The 18217-nt window shown below is 42.7% G+C and overlaps 1 protein-coding gene across 2 annotated transcripts in view; it reads right to left on the reverse strand.

The window, feature by feature from the left end:
• Positions 1-4683, reverse strand: part of LOC111861417 — a 46226-nt gene extending 41543 nt beyond the window's left edge. For both annotated transcript variants that reach the window (XM_023845962.2, XM_023845961.2), the window contains exon 1: positions 4446-4683. In XM_023845962.2, the coding sequence (XP_023701730.1) occupies positions 4446-4623 (178 nt within the window). In that variant the 5' untranslated portion in view covers positions 4624-4683. The remainder of the gene's footprint in view (positions 1-4445) is intronic.
• Between the last annotated feature and the right edge of the window lie 13534 nt (positions 4684-18217).

The following is an 18217-nucleotide window of genomic DNA, read 5'->3' on the forward strand; positions in this document are numbered from 1 at the left end:
TTTTTTTTTTCCTTGGCACTACAGCTCCAGTGGGCCTAGGCCTACCTCCATAAACTTCTCCGTTCACTTCGGTTTTTCTAGATCTTAGACATACGGTAGGACTCCTTGGGCGGATGATCAGCTCGTCGCAAGGCCTCTACCTGTACATAAACACAGAAAAACGCACACACACATGCCCTGAGTGGGATTCGAACCCACGATCCCGGTTTCCAAGCGAGCGAAGACAGTACATGCCTTAGGAAATCTTACCACAGGAAAAAGGTGTTCGTGTATGGAATTTCAACGTAGGCAAATGGATTCATTCCCCAACATTAGTCTTACATTCGCATTTTTTAGGTTACTAAATGTCCAAAGAAACGTTTTTACAAAGACTGAGTAGGCTGTCAAATTCCAAGTTATTATTCGCTTGAAGAGACTTACAAAAGACGTTAAATAAAAATAACTTTGCCGAGAATATAACTAAGTAACAAAAAAAGGTAAAACTATCTCCATAAGAGGCCACGGAGGCCTCGAGGGTTGTGTGAGACGTTGAGGATCCCACATCATCTAGACAATCGACACACAGATGGCGGTAAGGTTATCAGCCTTATGCGCCGTCCGCCCTTACCCCACAGGAAGATTCCTGGTACTCATTTCTCTTAGAGACTGAGACGACCCCAGGGTTATATCGCGGTTGGAAATATTAGGTAAATTGAAAAACTCTACCTTATCGGGACTCGAACCCGCGCTCTTCCGGCTTGTAGCATAGTGCCTCTACCATCTACACTACGGCGTGCCCCAGAACTAAGTAACAGGTAGAGGTAAAATTGGCCCTGTGCTTGCTTAAGGCCACGAAGACGTATGGGAAATGAAGTTACAGCTGCACCACATATTCTTCAGATTCACGCCTCGACCGCTTTAGTCCTTGAAGAAATCCTATAAGTAGGAGGCTCAGCAGGCCCCAGAGCTGATCTGGACATTGTGGAGTACAGATAAATCACTTGCTTCTATCGAGAATTGAACTCCGGCCCTCCAGCATGTAGCTATACCGACTGAATTATCCAACCGAATACAAGTCTGCAGCTGTAAAGCTACACCGACCCGGTCGGCGAGCAAGCAGTTTTCATGTGCATAAAACAAGTTACGGCGAAAGTTGCCGGGTATAAACTAATACAAATGTTAGCCTACGGTTATTTCATACGGATGTGAACCTTGGTCATTCACCGCATGCCCTGAGGTAATGGGGGCCGCCGGGGAGGGGACAAACCATGCATTTGCCCGCCCTTTTGGATTTTCGGAAAAATCGAAATTGAAACAAGTAAGAAGTACATCAAATATTACTAATAAAATTTCAAAGCACTTAAAACGCTATTTTCTACACTGAATGTCCTGGGGCCTTCAATATTGAGAGTCTTAAACGGTTTTAACACAAGTTTTTAAGAAGATGACTGTCTCTGTGGTCTAGTGGTCCCGGGTTCGATTCCAGGCGCTACCAGATTTTCTGAGAAGTAGTGAGTCTGGAAAGGGGTCCACTCAGCCTCGTGATGATAACTGAGGAGCTATTACAAGGAAATAGCAACTCCGGTCTAGAAAACCGAGATTAACGGCCGTGGGTATTATTTGCGCTGACCACGCGACACCCTCTATCCGCAAAAGTTGACACTATCTTCGTCGACAAGCGGCGGTCGCTCGGTCGATGTAGTTCGTTTGCGGACTACAGGCCACGGAGTTCCTTGTTTTTCTAAGAAAATACTTAGTCGGACTCCCCTGGAAAATTTATTTCTCCGTTTGGTAAAAAAAAAATTCTAGCGGGGTCCACGATTGAGAGTTTGGGAATGGGGTCCTGAGGAAAATATCTGGATCGAAGAGGAAGGAGCTGAAGAGTGGACAATGAATGGGCAACTATATAACTTGTACTTCATTCATTCACCAATGTCTCTACAGCCTTCTGTTGGGCCCTGGCCTCTTTTTCAATTTCGTATTCTTTTTTACACAGACTGTAGGACTACTTGGACGAGTGATCAACCCATTGCAAGGCCGCTACCTTCACACGGGACAACATAAACACAGAATAAACGTAGACAAACATCCATGTGCTGGGTGGAATTCGAAGCCAAGATCCCAGTATTCGAGCGAGCAAAAAAAGTTCATGCTTTAGACCGCGCGGCCACTGTGATCGGCACATAACTAGTACTATTGACCTAATATTATTCAGTGAATGAAACAAAAGATATTAATCATATACCTGTAATTCTAAAACAAATTACGGTCAGAATTGGTAATGGGGAGTAGACGTGGAGGGACACAAACTACTTAGTTCTAGAGCGCGTTTCTTTTCTTAAAGAAACTGTTTGCAGTGCTTCAAGACGTACCTACCATTCCCAACAACAATACAAGTAGGAATATTTTCCGTAATATGCGATAAAGATATTTCCTTTATACCACGTGTTAGGCATTATCCGGCATCTTCAACTGATCTGGAGAGTTTACCTTAGCTTCAAAGACCCTCTTCCATCTCTGGTTACAGTTGAGTCAAATGGCCTGCTAGCTGCACTGAGTACAAGCTAATGCCAACAGCAATTGTAGCGTCATTCTCCGGCACTGTTTGAACTAACGGTTCACACAAGTTCATTTGAACAGTAACGTCATGGCAACTATGGTTCATTTCCAGGTAGATCCATGTCAGGATCTGCCTTAGCTTCACTGCATGGAATTACAGTCCATTTTTGCCGAGTTTAAACCTTGGCCTGAAGACCAGCTATTGGGACTGAGATTTGTCGTGGTTTTCATCAGTCCTTCCACGTAAACGACGAGACTAATTGAAACAAATCACGATCGCTTCCTTCCATATTATTACCAATTCATTATTCACTAATAATTCTATCATTGCACTCTGCAGTCTGAACCACTGACACCAGGAAGCTGAGTCCTTCTTGAGAAAACAGTTCTTTTGTTACTCGAAAATTGCGAGCATTTTCTGGGAAGTAAAAATTAATTACCTTGCTCACAAGAGCCCACAGCTGGTTCCAAAATGGGCTCAATATGATTCGGTTCCACACCCCTCCCATCAATTGCTTTAAGATCTATTTTAATACTATCCTACATCTGCTCCTAGATCTTACCCTTTTACGTATTTCCTTCGGGGTTTTCTGAACTATTGACAGCATCGTCAAATAGACCACAAATAAACACACATTCTTCTTTCTAAAGAAGGCAGTTCTATGCAAAGACGTCGAAACGAAACTAGCGACTTGGGGCCACCGAGAGGAGCAGTTACGTATGGAATGACATTTAAATCCATTTCGAAGAAAGTTTACATGGCATTCAGATTGCTGACCAACAGCCGTGTGGTGTAAAACATGAACATTTCTTGCTGTATAATTGCATAAGCGCAATGTCTGATTTGTATTGTCAAGGTACCCGGTTCGAATCTCGCCTGCGACACTGATTATCATGAGGTCTTTTGGGACTATGCTCAGTAAATACAGGCATATGCCGGGACAGAACCTAAAATTAGGTAACAACAGCTTCATTCCACATTATTGCCATATCATTTTGCACCAATCTATATAGTCTCGGTTGCTAAACAGATTACGTATACGATGCAGAATACCAAACTGCAGGAATGTGTACTGTCGGACTAACGTAACGATGTTTGGGGCTCATTTCTGTAAAATGGGCTGATTTACAAATAAAAATACAAGATTTGTATTTCTGACAATACTTTTTTCTTACTGGTCAGGGAGCCATAATTATTCCAAAATTTACTTGATATTAAACCCGTAAATAGGAAAGTCTTGTAAATTTGTATCTTCCTACAATCTGTATGTTCCTTGATAGGCCAGTTATGTAAAGTTTTTCCTATTTTTGTATTTATTTATGGTATATAGGAACTTATTTCTTTACGCATTTGTTAGGATTTATTCCCTAAGAGTCCTATTATGAGCTCAGACTATACAGCATCAAATTGAATTATGTGATTAACGTATCGTATCTGTGGGTCGCGAACCACATATTAGTAACCTAGAACACTCAAGATTATTAATTTAGTAACATCTAGAAATGTATTGGGAAAGAAGTTGTTGTGTGGTTAGCATGGGGAATAATAAAGCGCATGTCGCAACCGCTCGGCTCATCTGTAAGCAGTCATCTCTACCTGGAGGGTCAAAAGCCCACGATCCCCAACCAAGGATGCTACAACTGAATAATGCACGGGAAGGAATGGAAGAAAATGGCCACGGCCAATTTGCAGTATATCAGGGTACTTGCCTGGAGGGCCTAAGAAAAATCACGAAAAACCTCCGTCACAGTAACAAGTCTTCTGGTCGAGATTCGAACCAACAATATCCCGAATACGAAGTACCACTCAACATTCCTTCTTCAAGCACATAATTAGGGCATAAGAAAGTACCAGACGAGTTCAACAACACCATCGAACAGGGAACAGAAACGGTTTCAAAACATACCTGACATTTTAACGTCATCGTTGTTGAAGACAAGCCACAGTGAAAAGAACTGATCGACGTTGAGGTTGTCGGTGAGCACGAAGTCGATTCCAGAAGTGTCAGGAAGCTGAGGGGGACCTCCTGTCACAGATATGGTAACTAGAGCCAAGATAAGCGCCAGTACCGGTGTATGTCCCATCTTGCATACACAACGCACTCCGCGTTACCACTGCTAACTAGCAACTGATCGTCAATCCACTCTTGCAGCTGGTCCTAAAGAAGTAAACCGCCAGGAAGGAAAAGTTTCTACTGGCCCCTCCCCTTGTCGGCAAGCAAGAGGTGGAACCTGATTGCGTACAGCGCTGCCACGCGGCCGACACGGGCATACAACTCTTGTGAAGACAGATAATCGATTTCAGAACGACGCGACAATGTCAAGGGCGGACTGAAGGTCTCTGTAGCATAACAATAACACTAACAGAAGGCGATATTCGCTCAGGGATGGATAATATGACACTGTTACACCCAGCAAGCACCGCAATAGGATGTTCGCGTGCGGAGAACGTACACATTTTGTGTCGACATTCGGCATTTCTTGCTTTGTCTTCACGTCAATTATGATACGGTATGATATGAATATATGAATGCAGAGGTATTTTACTCCTATTACATATAACCAGATTTCGTTCATGGTTATTTTACAACTCTGTCACTGAAACTTGGTCTCTGACACTAAGGGAGGAACATAGACTGAGGGTGTTTGAGAACAGGGTGTTGAGGAGAATACTTGGACTGAAGAGAGATGAAGTGACAGGAGGTTGGAGAAAACTGCATAATGAGGAGCTTCATAACTTGTACTCTTCTCCAAGTATAATTAGAATGATCAAGTCAAAGATTATGAGATTGGCAGGGCATGTAGCACGAATGGCGAGAACATGAATGAATATGGGATATTGGTGGGAAAGCCAGAAGGAAAGAGACCACTGGGAAGACCAACGTGTAGGTGGGTGGACAATATTAAAATGGATCTTAGAGAGATAGGATGGGATGTTATGGGTTGGATAGATCTGGCTCAGGATAGGGACCAGTGGAGGGCTGTTGTGAAAACGGTAATGAACCTTCGACTTTTCATAAAATGCTGGAAATTCTTGAGTAGCTGCAGAATTGGCGACTCCTCCAGAAGGGCTCAGCTCCATGAGTAAGTGAGTAAGTTAGGAAAGGAGGTAATTCTGTTAGTGGAGGGTGGAGTCTAGCTGGGTCCACTCGGCACGGCGGCCACTGATTGATCTACTGTAGCCTGACCCGAGTGATTATGATGATGGAGAATTTGATGGAATAAAGATTGGCAAGGGAATCCGAAGTAAGTAAAAAAAAAGTAAAGCTATCCCTGTAACAGGCCATGAAGGCCCGTAGGGTTGTGAGACGTTGAGGGTCCTACATTATCTAGACAATCGGCTCAAAGATGGCGGTATGGTTGTCAGCCTTACGCGCCGGCCGCGCTTTACTCCCGGGGAAAATTATTTATTTAATTCCTAGTAGTCATTTCTGTTAGAGGCTGAGTGAACCCCAGGGCCAGTACTCGGATAAAACCAGGCCCAACGCCACTTTGTCCACCACAAATCCCACTTGACCAGTCCCGGGATCGAACCCGCGATGGGAAGCTAGCAGCTAACCGCTTGAGCTATGGCGCGGCCAAGGAAAGGAGTTGAAAGGAATAATGCGGTAGGAAGCGATGATGGTCTGACTTCAGGTACTGTGGAGTAATTTGCCTACAGGGAATGAGAAAAACCACGAAACCTCAGGGTATCAGGTGTTAAGTGCAGATTCTAACCCATCATCTATCGAATGCATTTCTATAGCGCTACTGCCACGCCGTCCTGCTCGGCCATGTAATCAGGTATGTGTTCTTATGTTTTATTAATTACATGGGAACTTTCAGATAAAGCTTCGATGAGACCTACATTATTTGCCTATGAGTCTGTAGCATAGGAAACGTGCCATATAAGGAATAGACACCTAATTTGGGGAATCACACTACGAGAACAATATAATAAACCGTCAAGTAGAAGCTTGGGTGAAGAGATTTTGTAGTCCTGTAATGATCCCACAGTTCGGTTCTGTTCTTTATTGTTGGTGGTCGACGGATGGTTTTCCTGTACAGAAAAGCTTCAGTGGTACCGTACAGAATGCTCAGGTATAAAAATAACATGCCTGCAAGTTAACTCTGCAAATAAGATGATTAGGAACATTAACACAATGCGTTCTCCTGTTTTTGGAAGTCTATTGACTTTCATAGTTCAGAGTGGTATTCCATATGACAGTGCGAGCAGTCGATGTTAGTCCTCACAATCTTTTCCTGCTAAAAGCTACACTGGAAACTAGGGCAGTGAATCACCCAAAGGGTCAGCAAAAATTTACTAGATTATACGTGTCACATCCCAAAAGAAACCAATCATATTTAGTGCAAAGCACTCGAAAAAATTGAAGTAGGTTGAAAAGACGTAGATGAAACAAGCGGCTTTCCCCACAACTCCTTCATTTTTGCACTTCATGCAACACATACATAAAATCGGAATAACCAAGGAAACATAATCCTATATTGTGCGCCACAAATAATATTCTTATACGAGCGAATCAGAAAGAAAGGTAAATTTTTCCCTCTACTTAACTAATTAAGCACTACGCCATTAAGATGTATGGGGGAGTGTATGTGTAGATCCACGTTTTCTTGACCTCGGCACTAGTTGGAGGTGAGTGGTGATCTTCACGCCCCATCCGCTTTACCCCGGGGGAAAGCCCCAATACTCACTGAACAGGAATCTGGGTGTGCTCCAGAGACATGGAGAAGTGAAAATTCTTGCTCCCATAGGGACTCGAATTACAGCCCCTCTGTCGTTAAGCCTGTAGGCAATCGTTATACCGACTGCCCTATCCCGGATCTCCTACATGAGTTAGCAGGATTACGTAAAAATACGCATAATGTGTCTGGAGAAAAGTGGCATCAAGAAGTAGGACTATTAAGTTGGAGTTTTAAGTTCTCACACCGGTGGTTATGAAGAGTACTATCGTCTAAAATGTAATGCCGTGTAGTCCGCTGAAAGTCTAAGAACCTCAGATCCCACCAGAGTTCCTCTATGGGGAGGCTAATCAACGACATATTCTACGATTCGAGAAGACCAGACCAGACTCCTTTGTGCACTTCACTTCCTTCTTAGGTGCAAGGTTGATTTTCAAAGGAATACACCGCTTTGTATCCCAGAAGACTGTACTCTTTACGACTTTAAAGNTAAACCTTGGCCTGAAGACCAGCTATTGGGACTGAGATTTGTCGTGGTTTTCATCAGTCCTTCCACGTAAACGACGAGACTAATTGAAACAAATCACGATCGCTTCCTTCCATATTATTACCAATTCATTATTCACTAATAATTCTATCATTGCACTCTGCAGTCTGAACCACTGACACCAGGAAGCTGAGTCCTTCTTGAGAAAACAGTTCTTTTGTTACTCGAAAATTGCGAGCATTTTATGGGAAGTAAAAATTAATTACCTTGCTCACAAGAGCCCACAGCTGGTTCCAAAATGGGCTCAATATGATTCGGTTCCACACCCCTCCCATCAATTGCTTTAAGATCTATTTTAATACTATCCTACATCTGCTCCTAGATCTTACCCTTTTACGTATTTCCTTCGGGGTTTTCTGAACTATTGACAGCATCGTCAAATAGACCACAAATAAACACACATTCTTCTTTCTAAAGAAGGCAGTTCTATGCAAAGACGTCGGAACGAAACTAGCGACTTGGGGCCACTGAGAGGCGCAGTTACGTATGGAATGACATTTAAATCCATTTCGAAGAAAGTTTACATGGCATTCAGATTGCTGACCAACAGCCGTGTGGTGTAAAACATGAACATTTCTTGCTGTATAATTGCATAAGCGCAATGTCTGATTTGTATTGGAAAGGTACCCGGTTCGAATCTCGACTGGGACACTGACTATCATGAGGTCTTTTGGGACTATGCTCAGTAAACACAGGCATATGCCGGGACAGAACCTAAAATTAGGTAACAACAGCTCCATTCCACATTATTGCCATATCATTTTGCACCAATCTATATAGTCTCGGTTGCTAAACAGATTACGTATACGATGCAGAATACCAAACTGCAGGAATGTGTACTGTCGGACTAACGTAACGATGTTTGGGGCTCATTTCTGTAAAATGGGCTGATTTACAAATAAAAATACAAGATTTGTATTTCTGACAATACTTTTTTCTTACTGGTCAGGGAGCCATAATTATTCCAAAATTTACTTGATATTAAACCCGTAAATCGGAAAGTCTTGTAAATTTGTATCTTCCTACAATCTGTATGTTCCTTGATAGGCCAGTTATGTAAAGTTTTTCCTATTTTTGTATTTATTTATGGTATATAGGAACTTATTTCTTTACGCATTTGTTAGGATTTATTCCCTAAGAGTCCTATTATGAGCTCAGACTATACAGCATCAAATTGAATTATGTGATTAACGTATCGTATCTGTGGGTCGCGAACCACATATTAGTAACCTAGAACACTCAAGATTATTAATTTAGTAACATCTAGAAATGTATTGGGAAAGAAGTTGTTGTGTGGTTAGCATGGGGAATAATAAAGCGCATGTCGCAACCGCTCGGCTCATCTGTAAGCAGTCATCTCTACCTGGAGGGTCAAAAGCCCACGATCCCCAACCAAGGATGCTACAACTGAATAATGCACGGGAAGGAATGGAAGAAAATGGCCACGGCCAATTTGCAGTATATCAGGGTACTTGCCTGGAGGGCCTAAGAAAAATCACGAAAAACCTCCGTCACAGTAACAAGTCTTCTGGTCGAGATTCGAACCAACAATATCCCGAATACGAAGTACCACTCAACATTCCTTCTTCAAGCACATAATTAGGGCATAAGAAAGTACCAGACGAGTTCAACAACACCATCGAACAGGGAACAGAAACGGTTTCAAAACATACCTGACATTTTAACGTCATCGTTGTTGAAGACAAGCCACAGTGAAAAGAACTGATCGACGTTGAGGTTGTCGGTGAGCACGAAGTCGATTCCAGAAGTGTCAGGAAGCTGAGGGGGACCTCCTGTCACAGATATGGTAACTAGAGCCAAGATAAGCGCCAGTACCGGTGTATGTCCCATCTTGCATACACAACGCACTCCGCGTTACCACTGCTAACTAGCAACTGATGGTCAATCCACTCTTGCAGCTGGTCCTAAAGAAGTAAACCGCCAGGAAGGAAAAGTTTCTACTGGCCCCTCCCCTTGTCGGCAAGCAAGAGGTGGAACCTGATTGCGTACAGCGCTGCCACGCGGCCGACACGGGCATACAACTCTTGTGAAGACAGATAATCGATTTCAGAACGACGCGACAATGTCAAGGGCGGACTGAAGGTCTCTGTAGCATAACAATAACACTAACAGAAGGCGATATTCGCTCAGGGATGGATAATATGACACTGTTACACCCAGCAAGCACCGCAATAGGATGTTCGCGTGCGGAGAACGTACACATTTTGTGTCGACATTCGGCATTTCTTGCTTTGTCTTCACGTCAATTATGATAAGGTATGATATGAATATATGAATGCAGAGGTATTTTACTCCTATTACATATAACCAGATTTCGTTCATGGTTATTTTACAACTCTGTCACTGAAACTTGGTCTCTGACACTAAGGGAGGAACATAGACTGAGGGTGTTTGAGAACAGGGTGTTGAGGAGAATACTTGGACTGAAGAGAGATGAAGTGACAGGAGGTTGGAGAAAACTGCATAATGAGGAGCTTCATAACTTGTACTCTTCTCCAAGTATAATTAGAATGATCAAGTCAAAGATGATGAGATTGGCAGGGCATGTAGCACGAATGGCGAGAACATGAATGAATATGGGATATTGGTGGGAAAGCCAGAAGGAAAGAGACCACTGGGAAGACCAACGTGTAGGTGGGTGGACAATATTAAAATGGATCTTAGAGAGATAGGATGGGATGTTATGGATTGGATAGATATGGCTCAGGATAGGGACCAGTGGAGGGCTGTTGTGAAAACGGTAATGAACCTTCGACTTTTCATAAAATGCTGGAAATTCTTGAGTAGCTGCAGAATTGGCGACTCCTCCAGAAGGGCTCAGCTCCATGAGTAAGTGAGTAAGTTAGGAAAGGAGGTAATTCTGTTAGTGGAGGGTGGAGTCTAGCTGGGTCCACTCGGCACGGCGGCCACTGATTGATCTACTGTAGCCTGACCCGAGTGATTATGATGATGGAGAATTTGATGGAATAAAGATTGGCAAGGGAATCCGAAGTAAGTAAAAAAAAAGTAAAGCTATCCCTGTAACAGGCCATGAAGGCCCGTAGGGTTGTGAGACGTTGAGGGTCCTACATTATCTAGACAATCGGCTCAAAGATGGCGGTATGGTTGTCAGCCTTACGCGCCGGCCGCGCTTTACTCCCGGGGAAAATTATTTATTTAATTCCTAGTAGTCATTTCTGTTAGAGGCTGAGTGAACCCCAGGGCCAGTACTCGGATAAAACCAGGCCCAACGCCACTTTGTCCACCACAAATCCCACTTGACCAGTCCCGGGATCGAACCCGCGATGGGAAGCTAGCAGCTAACCGCTTGAGCTATGGCGCGGCCAAGGAAAGGAGTTGAAAGGAATAATGCGGTAGGAAGCGATGATGGTCTGACTTCAGGTACTGTGGAGTAATTTGCCTACAGGGAATGAGAAAAACCACGAAACCTCAGGGTATCAGGTGTTAAGTGCAGATTCTAACCCATCATCTATCGAATGCATTTCTATAGCGCTACTGCCACGCCGTCCTGCTCGGCCATGTAATCAGGTATGTGTTCTTATGTTTTATTAATTACATGGGAACTTTCAGATAAAGCTTCGATGAGACCTACATTATTTGCCTATGAGTCTGTAGCATAGGAAACGTGCCATATAAGGAATAGACACCTAATTTGGGGAATCACACTACGAGAACAATATAATAAACCGTCAAGTAGAAGCTTGGGTGAAGAGATTTTGTAGTCCTGTAATGATCCCACAGTTCGGTTCTGTTCTTTATTGTTGGTGGTCGACGGATGGTTTTCCTGTACAGAAAAGCTTCAGTGGTACCGTACAGAATGCTCAGGTATAAAAATAACATGCCTGCAAGTTAACTCTGCAAATAAGATGATTAGGAACATTAACACAATGCGTTCTCCTGTTTTTGGAAGTCTATTGACTTTCATAGTTCAGAGTGGTATTCCATATGACAGTGCGAGCAGTCGATGTTAGTCCTCACAATCTTTTCCTGCTAAAAGCTACACTGGAAACTAGGGCAGTGAATCACCCAAAGGGTCAGCAAAAATTTACTAGATTATACGTGTCACATCCCAAAAGAAACCAATCATATTTAGTGCAAAGCACTCGAAAAAATTGAAGTAGGTTGAAAAGACGTAGATGAAACAAGCGGCTTTCCCCACAACTCCTTCATTTTTGCACTTCATGCAACACATACATAAAATCGGAATAACCAAGGAAACATAATCCTATATTGTGCGCCACAAATAATATTCTTATACGAGCGAATCAGAAAGAAAGGTAAATTTTTCCCTCTACTTAACTAATTAAGCACTACGCCATTAAGATGTATGGGGGAGTGTATGTGTATGTGCACGTTTTCTTGACCTCGGCACTAGTTGGAGGTGAGTGGTGATCTTCACGCCCCATCCGCTTTACCCCGGGGGAAAGCCCCAATACTCACTGAACAGGAATCTGGGTGTGCTCCAGAGACATGGAGAAGTGAAAATTCTTGCTCCCATAGGGACTCGAATTACAGCCCCTCTGTCGTTAAGCCTGTAGGCAATCGTTATACCGACTGCCCTATCCCGGATCTCCTACATGAGTTAGCAGGATTACGTAAAAATACGCATAATGTGTCTGGAGAAAAGTGGCATCAAGAAGTAGGACTATTAAGTTGGAGTTTTAAGTTCTCACACCGGTGGTTATGAAGAGTACTATCGTCTAAAATGTAATGCCGTGTAGTCCGCTGAAAGTCTAAGAACCTCAGATCCCACCAGAGTTCCTCTATGGGGAGGCTAATCAACGACATATTCTACGATTCGAGAAGACCAGACCAGACTCCTTTGTGCACTTCACTTCCTTCTTAGGTGCAAGGTTGATTTTCAAAGGAATACACCGCTTTGTATCCCAGAAGACTGTACTCTTTACGACTTTAAAGTTTTTATCCCCGTCATGTCAGTTTCCAAAGATAAATTAAACTTCAGTTGTTTGTACTTACTTACTTACTTACTTACTTACTATGGAGCTGAGTCCTTCTTGAGAAGACAAATCTGCAGCTACTCGAGAATTTCCCAGCATTTTATGGAAACTGAAGTTTCATTACCGCGTTCACAAAAGCCTAGCCTCTATCCTGAGCCAGATCAATCCAATCCATAACATCCTATCTCTCTAAGATCAATTTCGATATTGTCCACCCATCTACGCCTTCGTCTTAGGTCTGTAAATATATGCAGGCCGGTCACCGTAGCCGAACGGTCTAAGGCATGCACTGTCTTCGGTCGCTCGGAAGCCGGGATCGTGGGTTCGAATCCCATACAAATCATAGATATTTGGTATGTGTATGTGTTTATTCTATGTTTGTGTTGTCCTGTGTTTAGGCACAGATCTTGCGACTACCTGATTACTCGTTCAAGAAGCCCTACCGTCTATAAAATTATCAAAATGAAAAAAACAAAACAAAAAAAAAAACTCGAAACTGTAAGGTATAAGAGAAACGGATTAAATAAGTAAATACATACAGCCTACGTTTTGTACCTGGTCGTTCTAAGTTAAATGTGCATTTATTTGAACACGTCCACCAAATAAGGTAAATATTTTAGGGTTTGTACTGGTTAGTTGAAGACGAGCAAAACCTCCCTGCCTCCCTTTATGCAGCTACAACCACTCCCCTCACTTTCTTAGTGTTCTTCTTCTCAGAAGCAACTCATATGCCCGGTCAAGAAGCACTGCCACTGCTTATGCTTCATTCAGCTCCTGATTTTCAACGCTCTAAGTGCCCAGGACCGGCAGCTCTGGTAGGGCCGGAAACGAGTAACATTCTGGGCCGTAAATGAGATTATAATTCAGGCAATAAATAGGAAATAAGAAATCAGCAGAATCGTTTCAGTGGGCCTATACGATAAATTGTAAGTTTCTAAGTAGTGCTTCACAAGGACGCCTATAGAGCCATGGGTGTAAGCTGCTTGCATAGTGGATAGTCAGCACCACACGTTAGCAACTTTACTCACTGGACAGGGGACTAAGTGGGTCCCGGACCTGCCTGTTTGGGAAGCGTTCTAGTGTCAGCAGAAGTTAAAACAGAATCATTCAGATTCAATTTTTTTATTTAGGTCTTAGAGTTTGAAGTTGTTAGTTAATTTATTTGTCTAATGGCTTTGCTTGAATTCTAATTTTTGTTTTAGGTCTTGGTTAGTTGTCGATCCATTTATCTAATGGCTTTGATTGAACTCTGGGTTCTGTTTTAGGCTTTAGAGTTGAGAGTTATTAATTCATTTATCTAACGGCTTGTTTGACATCTATAGGTTGTCCCATTTGCTACCAGAGATGCTGGATCGCCGGTGTGTGGAGTCTTCCTTTCCTTTTGCAATTTACAAAGCACGGATGATATAAGTATAAGTCCTATAAAAATAATAAGAAAGAAGTTTTATTTTTTATAAAATTTAACACCATCGTCAGAAAATTTCTGAAAAAGAAAGATAAAAATAGCAGGTCCCTGGAAAACAAGTTATAATTTCAGTGAAGGAATAAGAAATGAGATGAGAACGCAACAGTGTACACCGTAGAGGAATTAGAAAAATGCTGAAGTTCAGATCTAATACCTCTCATTATACTCAATAATACTCATTTCTATTAGAGGCTGAGTCGACCCCAGGGCCATAGTGCGGCTGTAAGGATTAGGTAAATTGAAAAAAAAAAAACTCATCTGGAATCGAACCCGCCACCTTCCAGCTTGTAGCATAGTGCCTAGACCAACTACGCTACCGCGTGCCCCCACTATAATGTGGTTCAAAAGTCAAATCGCAGATTTGCTAAATGTGAGGGTAAATAAGTGATATATTCTTTAATTTTAGGTTCTCACAGCCGTGAATTGGAAGTAAGCTATTAGAAACCAGTAAGACGCATGCGACAAGCAGAACTTCTTACTATTATTTACTTGGCTTACTTTTCAACCCTGACGATGGAGGCATTACGTTTCTTCGAAACGTCAGTGGACTTCTACCAGGCTACTCGTCTTTACATTCCAAAAGAAGTATTCTTGAAATCAGTATTTGCGTACAATTATCGTTTCTCTACAAAGCTACCTGGATTATGAAGAATGCCGCCTTCTGGGATGTGGCGTCGGGTAGATCTTGTGCAAACCGATGTTCCTCAGTCAAAGTCAAAGTCACATTGCTACTGAAGGTCAGTCAGCCAGTAAATCTTGGTGCCGAGACCCATCTGGGGCTCATGAGCAGATATTTATTACTGTTTCCTCAGTCTTCTGTGTCCTTTTATAACCTCCCGGCACTGAACTCATAGAAAACGCAGCCTCTACGTTTACTGGTCCGTTGCCTAGGAATGGACATCCTTCTGTTGCACTCGTACGCTTCGTGGAAATGTGTTTACCGAGTCGTTGCCTAGCCATGGGTATACACGTCACAATATACATCACCAATCGCCCATACTTCTTCATAAAATGATGCTTAATTACTTAAGCACAGACCAACTTTACATTCTAACCTTTTCTTTCCTTGGCACTACAGCACCAGTGGGCCTAGGCCTACCTCCATGAACTTCTCCGTTCACTTCGGTTTTTCTAGATCTTACACATTCGGTAGGACTCCTTGGGCGGGTGATCAGCTCGTCGCAAGGCATCTGCCTGTACACAAACACAGAAAAACGCACACACACAAACTAAACATCCATGCCTTGAGTAGGATTTGAACCCACGATCCCGGTTTCCAAGCGAGCGAAGACAGTACATGCCTTAGACCGCTCGGCTACCGTGACCGGCACATTCTAACCTTATAGACCTGTAATTCTGGAAACACATCTGAATTAATTACGAGCCTAAACCTATTGTACGAAACTTTTACGTCATTACTTATTAGTTCTGAGAACTGTATGATTTCGTGGCCATTCTCCCAGCGGGTGATAATAGAATATATTATCTTAGTTACAGTAATTTCAAAACGTAATTAGACCTGCCGAAGTATAACTGTAAGGAACTTTTTTTTTCCTTGGCACTACAGCACCAGTGGGCCTAGGCCTACCTCCATGAACTTCTTCGTTCACTTCGGTTTTTCTTGATCTTACACATTCGGTAGGACTCCTTGGGCGGGTGATCAGCTCGTCGCAAGGCCTCTACCTGTACACAAACACAGAAGAACGCACACACACAAACTAAACATCCATGCCCTGAGTGGGATTCGAACCCACGATCCCGGTTTCCAAGCGAGGGAAGACAGTACATGCCTTAGACCACTCGGCTACCGTGACCGGCGGTAAGGAACATTACCGAGAGATATATCCTTCTTTCATAAAAGTTTTGTGTGACCGTCCACAAACTCGCGCCCGTTTGTAACAAAGTCGTGCATAGTTTCGTAGACTGAGGGCGCGCGTGCTGTCTCAGTGACAGTGCAGTGCACTGACCTCACACATGTTACAGGATTGAAGCCTACTAACTTCCGAGTATAAGATCCTTGCCAACGTCGTATATTGGGGAACAAGTTCAGAGCAGGTTGGTTCAAGCGTTTATGGTTTGTCAAAAATACAGAAATCCATTGACTATCTTAGCACAAAGCGCTGAGAAGCTTTCGGGAAATTAATCACTGCTTTGCTAGAAGTGAAAGAATTAAGAGAGAGAGAGATTAAGCGTGTTAAATGTGTACAAGATTTGGCCTTTCCAGGCAGTGCGAGAAGATTCCTCTAGAGACTAAACATACATTTCCAAGAAAAAATAATTATTATGTCTATATAGGACAGAAAAACTGGTCAAACAAAATTTCGGCTTTGGAGAAGACAGATAAAGTGTTGCTGGATATGATGCTCTCAAGGGCGGTAGCTAAGAACAGTTGTTCTGGATTGTGAGTCCGTGTGGCTCGGAGAAATCCAGATGCTTCTTTGTCAGTTGCTTCTCCTAGTTTATTGCCTGGGTTACATTTAAACTTTGAAAGTGGGGGGGGGCAATACTTTAATCCTAAACTTTGGGCTTCCGAACTACACGGTGTTACAACCCAGAACACCTTACTCTTTATAGAGGGGTTGTTTTGTGTATTTGAAACTTGTAGATACTTAAGTCTGATTCAGTGACATCAAATGTTCATTGACTTTGCACAAAATATTGGTTATTAAGGGGTAAATTTCATGTTAGATTTCTAGATTTCAAGTTATGCGAAATAAAATTTGGAATATTCATTGGGTCTTTTAATTTTGATGTTGAAAATGAGCTTGAAGCCCCTCTTAATTTTATATCTGAAGATCAGAATGGTTTCCGTGCCAAAATTTTGTTTTGATGAGTTCTCGAAAGTGGCTCTGTGTGCGTACCAAACGTGAATAATGGAATTTATCACTTCTTAAGTGTGTGATCAAGTGTTTTCTTTCATGATTAGAAACAAAAGCCCTGCAGACATACACTGACAGCCGCGCATGTCAGCTGTATAGGCCGAGAAACTGAAACCAAACATCTGTAAGCCGAGTCTATTTTTTTTATTGCTAGTGAGGTGGGAGACAAGTCCCTTGTGCTGCGGCCACTTGTGGCCTATTGTACCAACCCCAGATGATAAGTGAGGGTGATTGTGGAGCAATTGGTGGAATGAAGATTGGCAGGGGAAACCGAAGTACTCGGAGAAAACCTGTACCAGCGCCTTTGTCCACCACAAATCCCACTTAACCAGACTCGGGATCGAACCCGGGCCGCCGTGGTGGGAATAAGCCGAATGTAACTAAAATATTCCAAGTAAGCAGCAATAAAAATGTAAATCTTCAGTTTTGCGAGTTTCACTCAATAGTAATGTCGAAGTTGTTCATTCATTCTAGCTTTATTTAATGATGGTAGCTGACAATACATAGAGTCTAATGGAAGGAAATATGTCATGAAACAATTCAAAGTACTTTCTCGGTATTTTGTGTGGTATAGTGGTCAGAGTTCCTGGCTACAGATACAGAGGTCCCGGGTTCGATTCCATGCGCTACCAGATTTTCTGAGAAATAGTGGGTCTGGAACGAGGTCCACCCAGCCTCGTGAGAATAAGTGAGGAGATAATTAAAATAAAAAGCAGCACCTCGGGTCTGGAAAACCTAAATTAACGGCCTTGGGGATTCGCTGCGCTAACCTCGACACTCTCTATCCTCTAATTGTTGACACTAACATCGCCGACAAGCGGCGGTAGCTCGGCCGATGTATTTCGCTTGCAGACTAAAGCCACTGACTTGGTTTTTGTTTGTTTTTTTCCAGTATTTGTTTGGAAAGAAATGGAAGTCAAGGTAGCTTATCTGCGGGCCGATATTTGAACTCGCGACCTTCCGAATTCGAAGCGGGAGCACATACTACGTTTGGTTTGAAAAGTGTTAAAGATAGAAATTTCGAACAGCTATAAGGATGTTATAATAAAAAGTAAATTTGTCTGTTTATTAATTATTACTCCTATCCCATCTGCAAATCTTATTTACCCACGTCACTATTAGATGA

The sequence above is a fragment of the Cryptotermes secundus genome, unplaced genomic scaffold (assembly GCF_002891405.2).
Source record: "Cryptotermes secundus unplaced genomic scaffold, Csec_1.0 scaffold646, whole genome shotgun sequence".
In the NCBI taxonomy this organism is placed as follows: Eukaryota; Metazoa; Arthropoda; class Insecta; order Blattodea; family Kalotermitidae; genus Cryptotermes; species Cryptotermes secundus.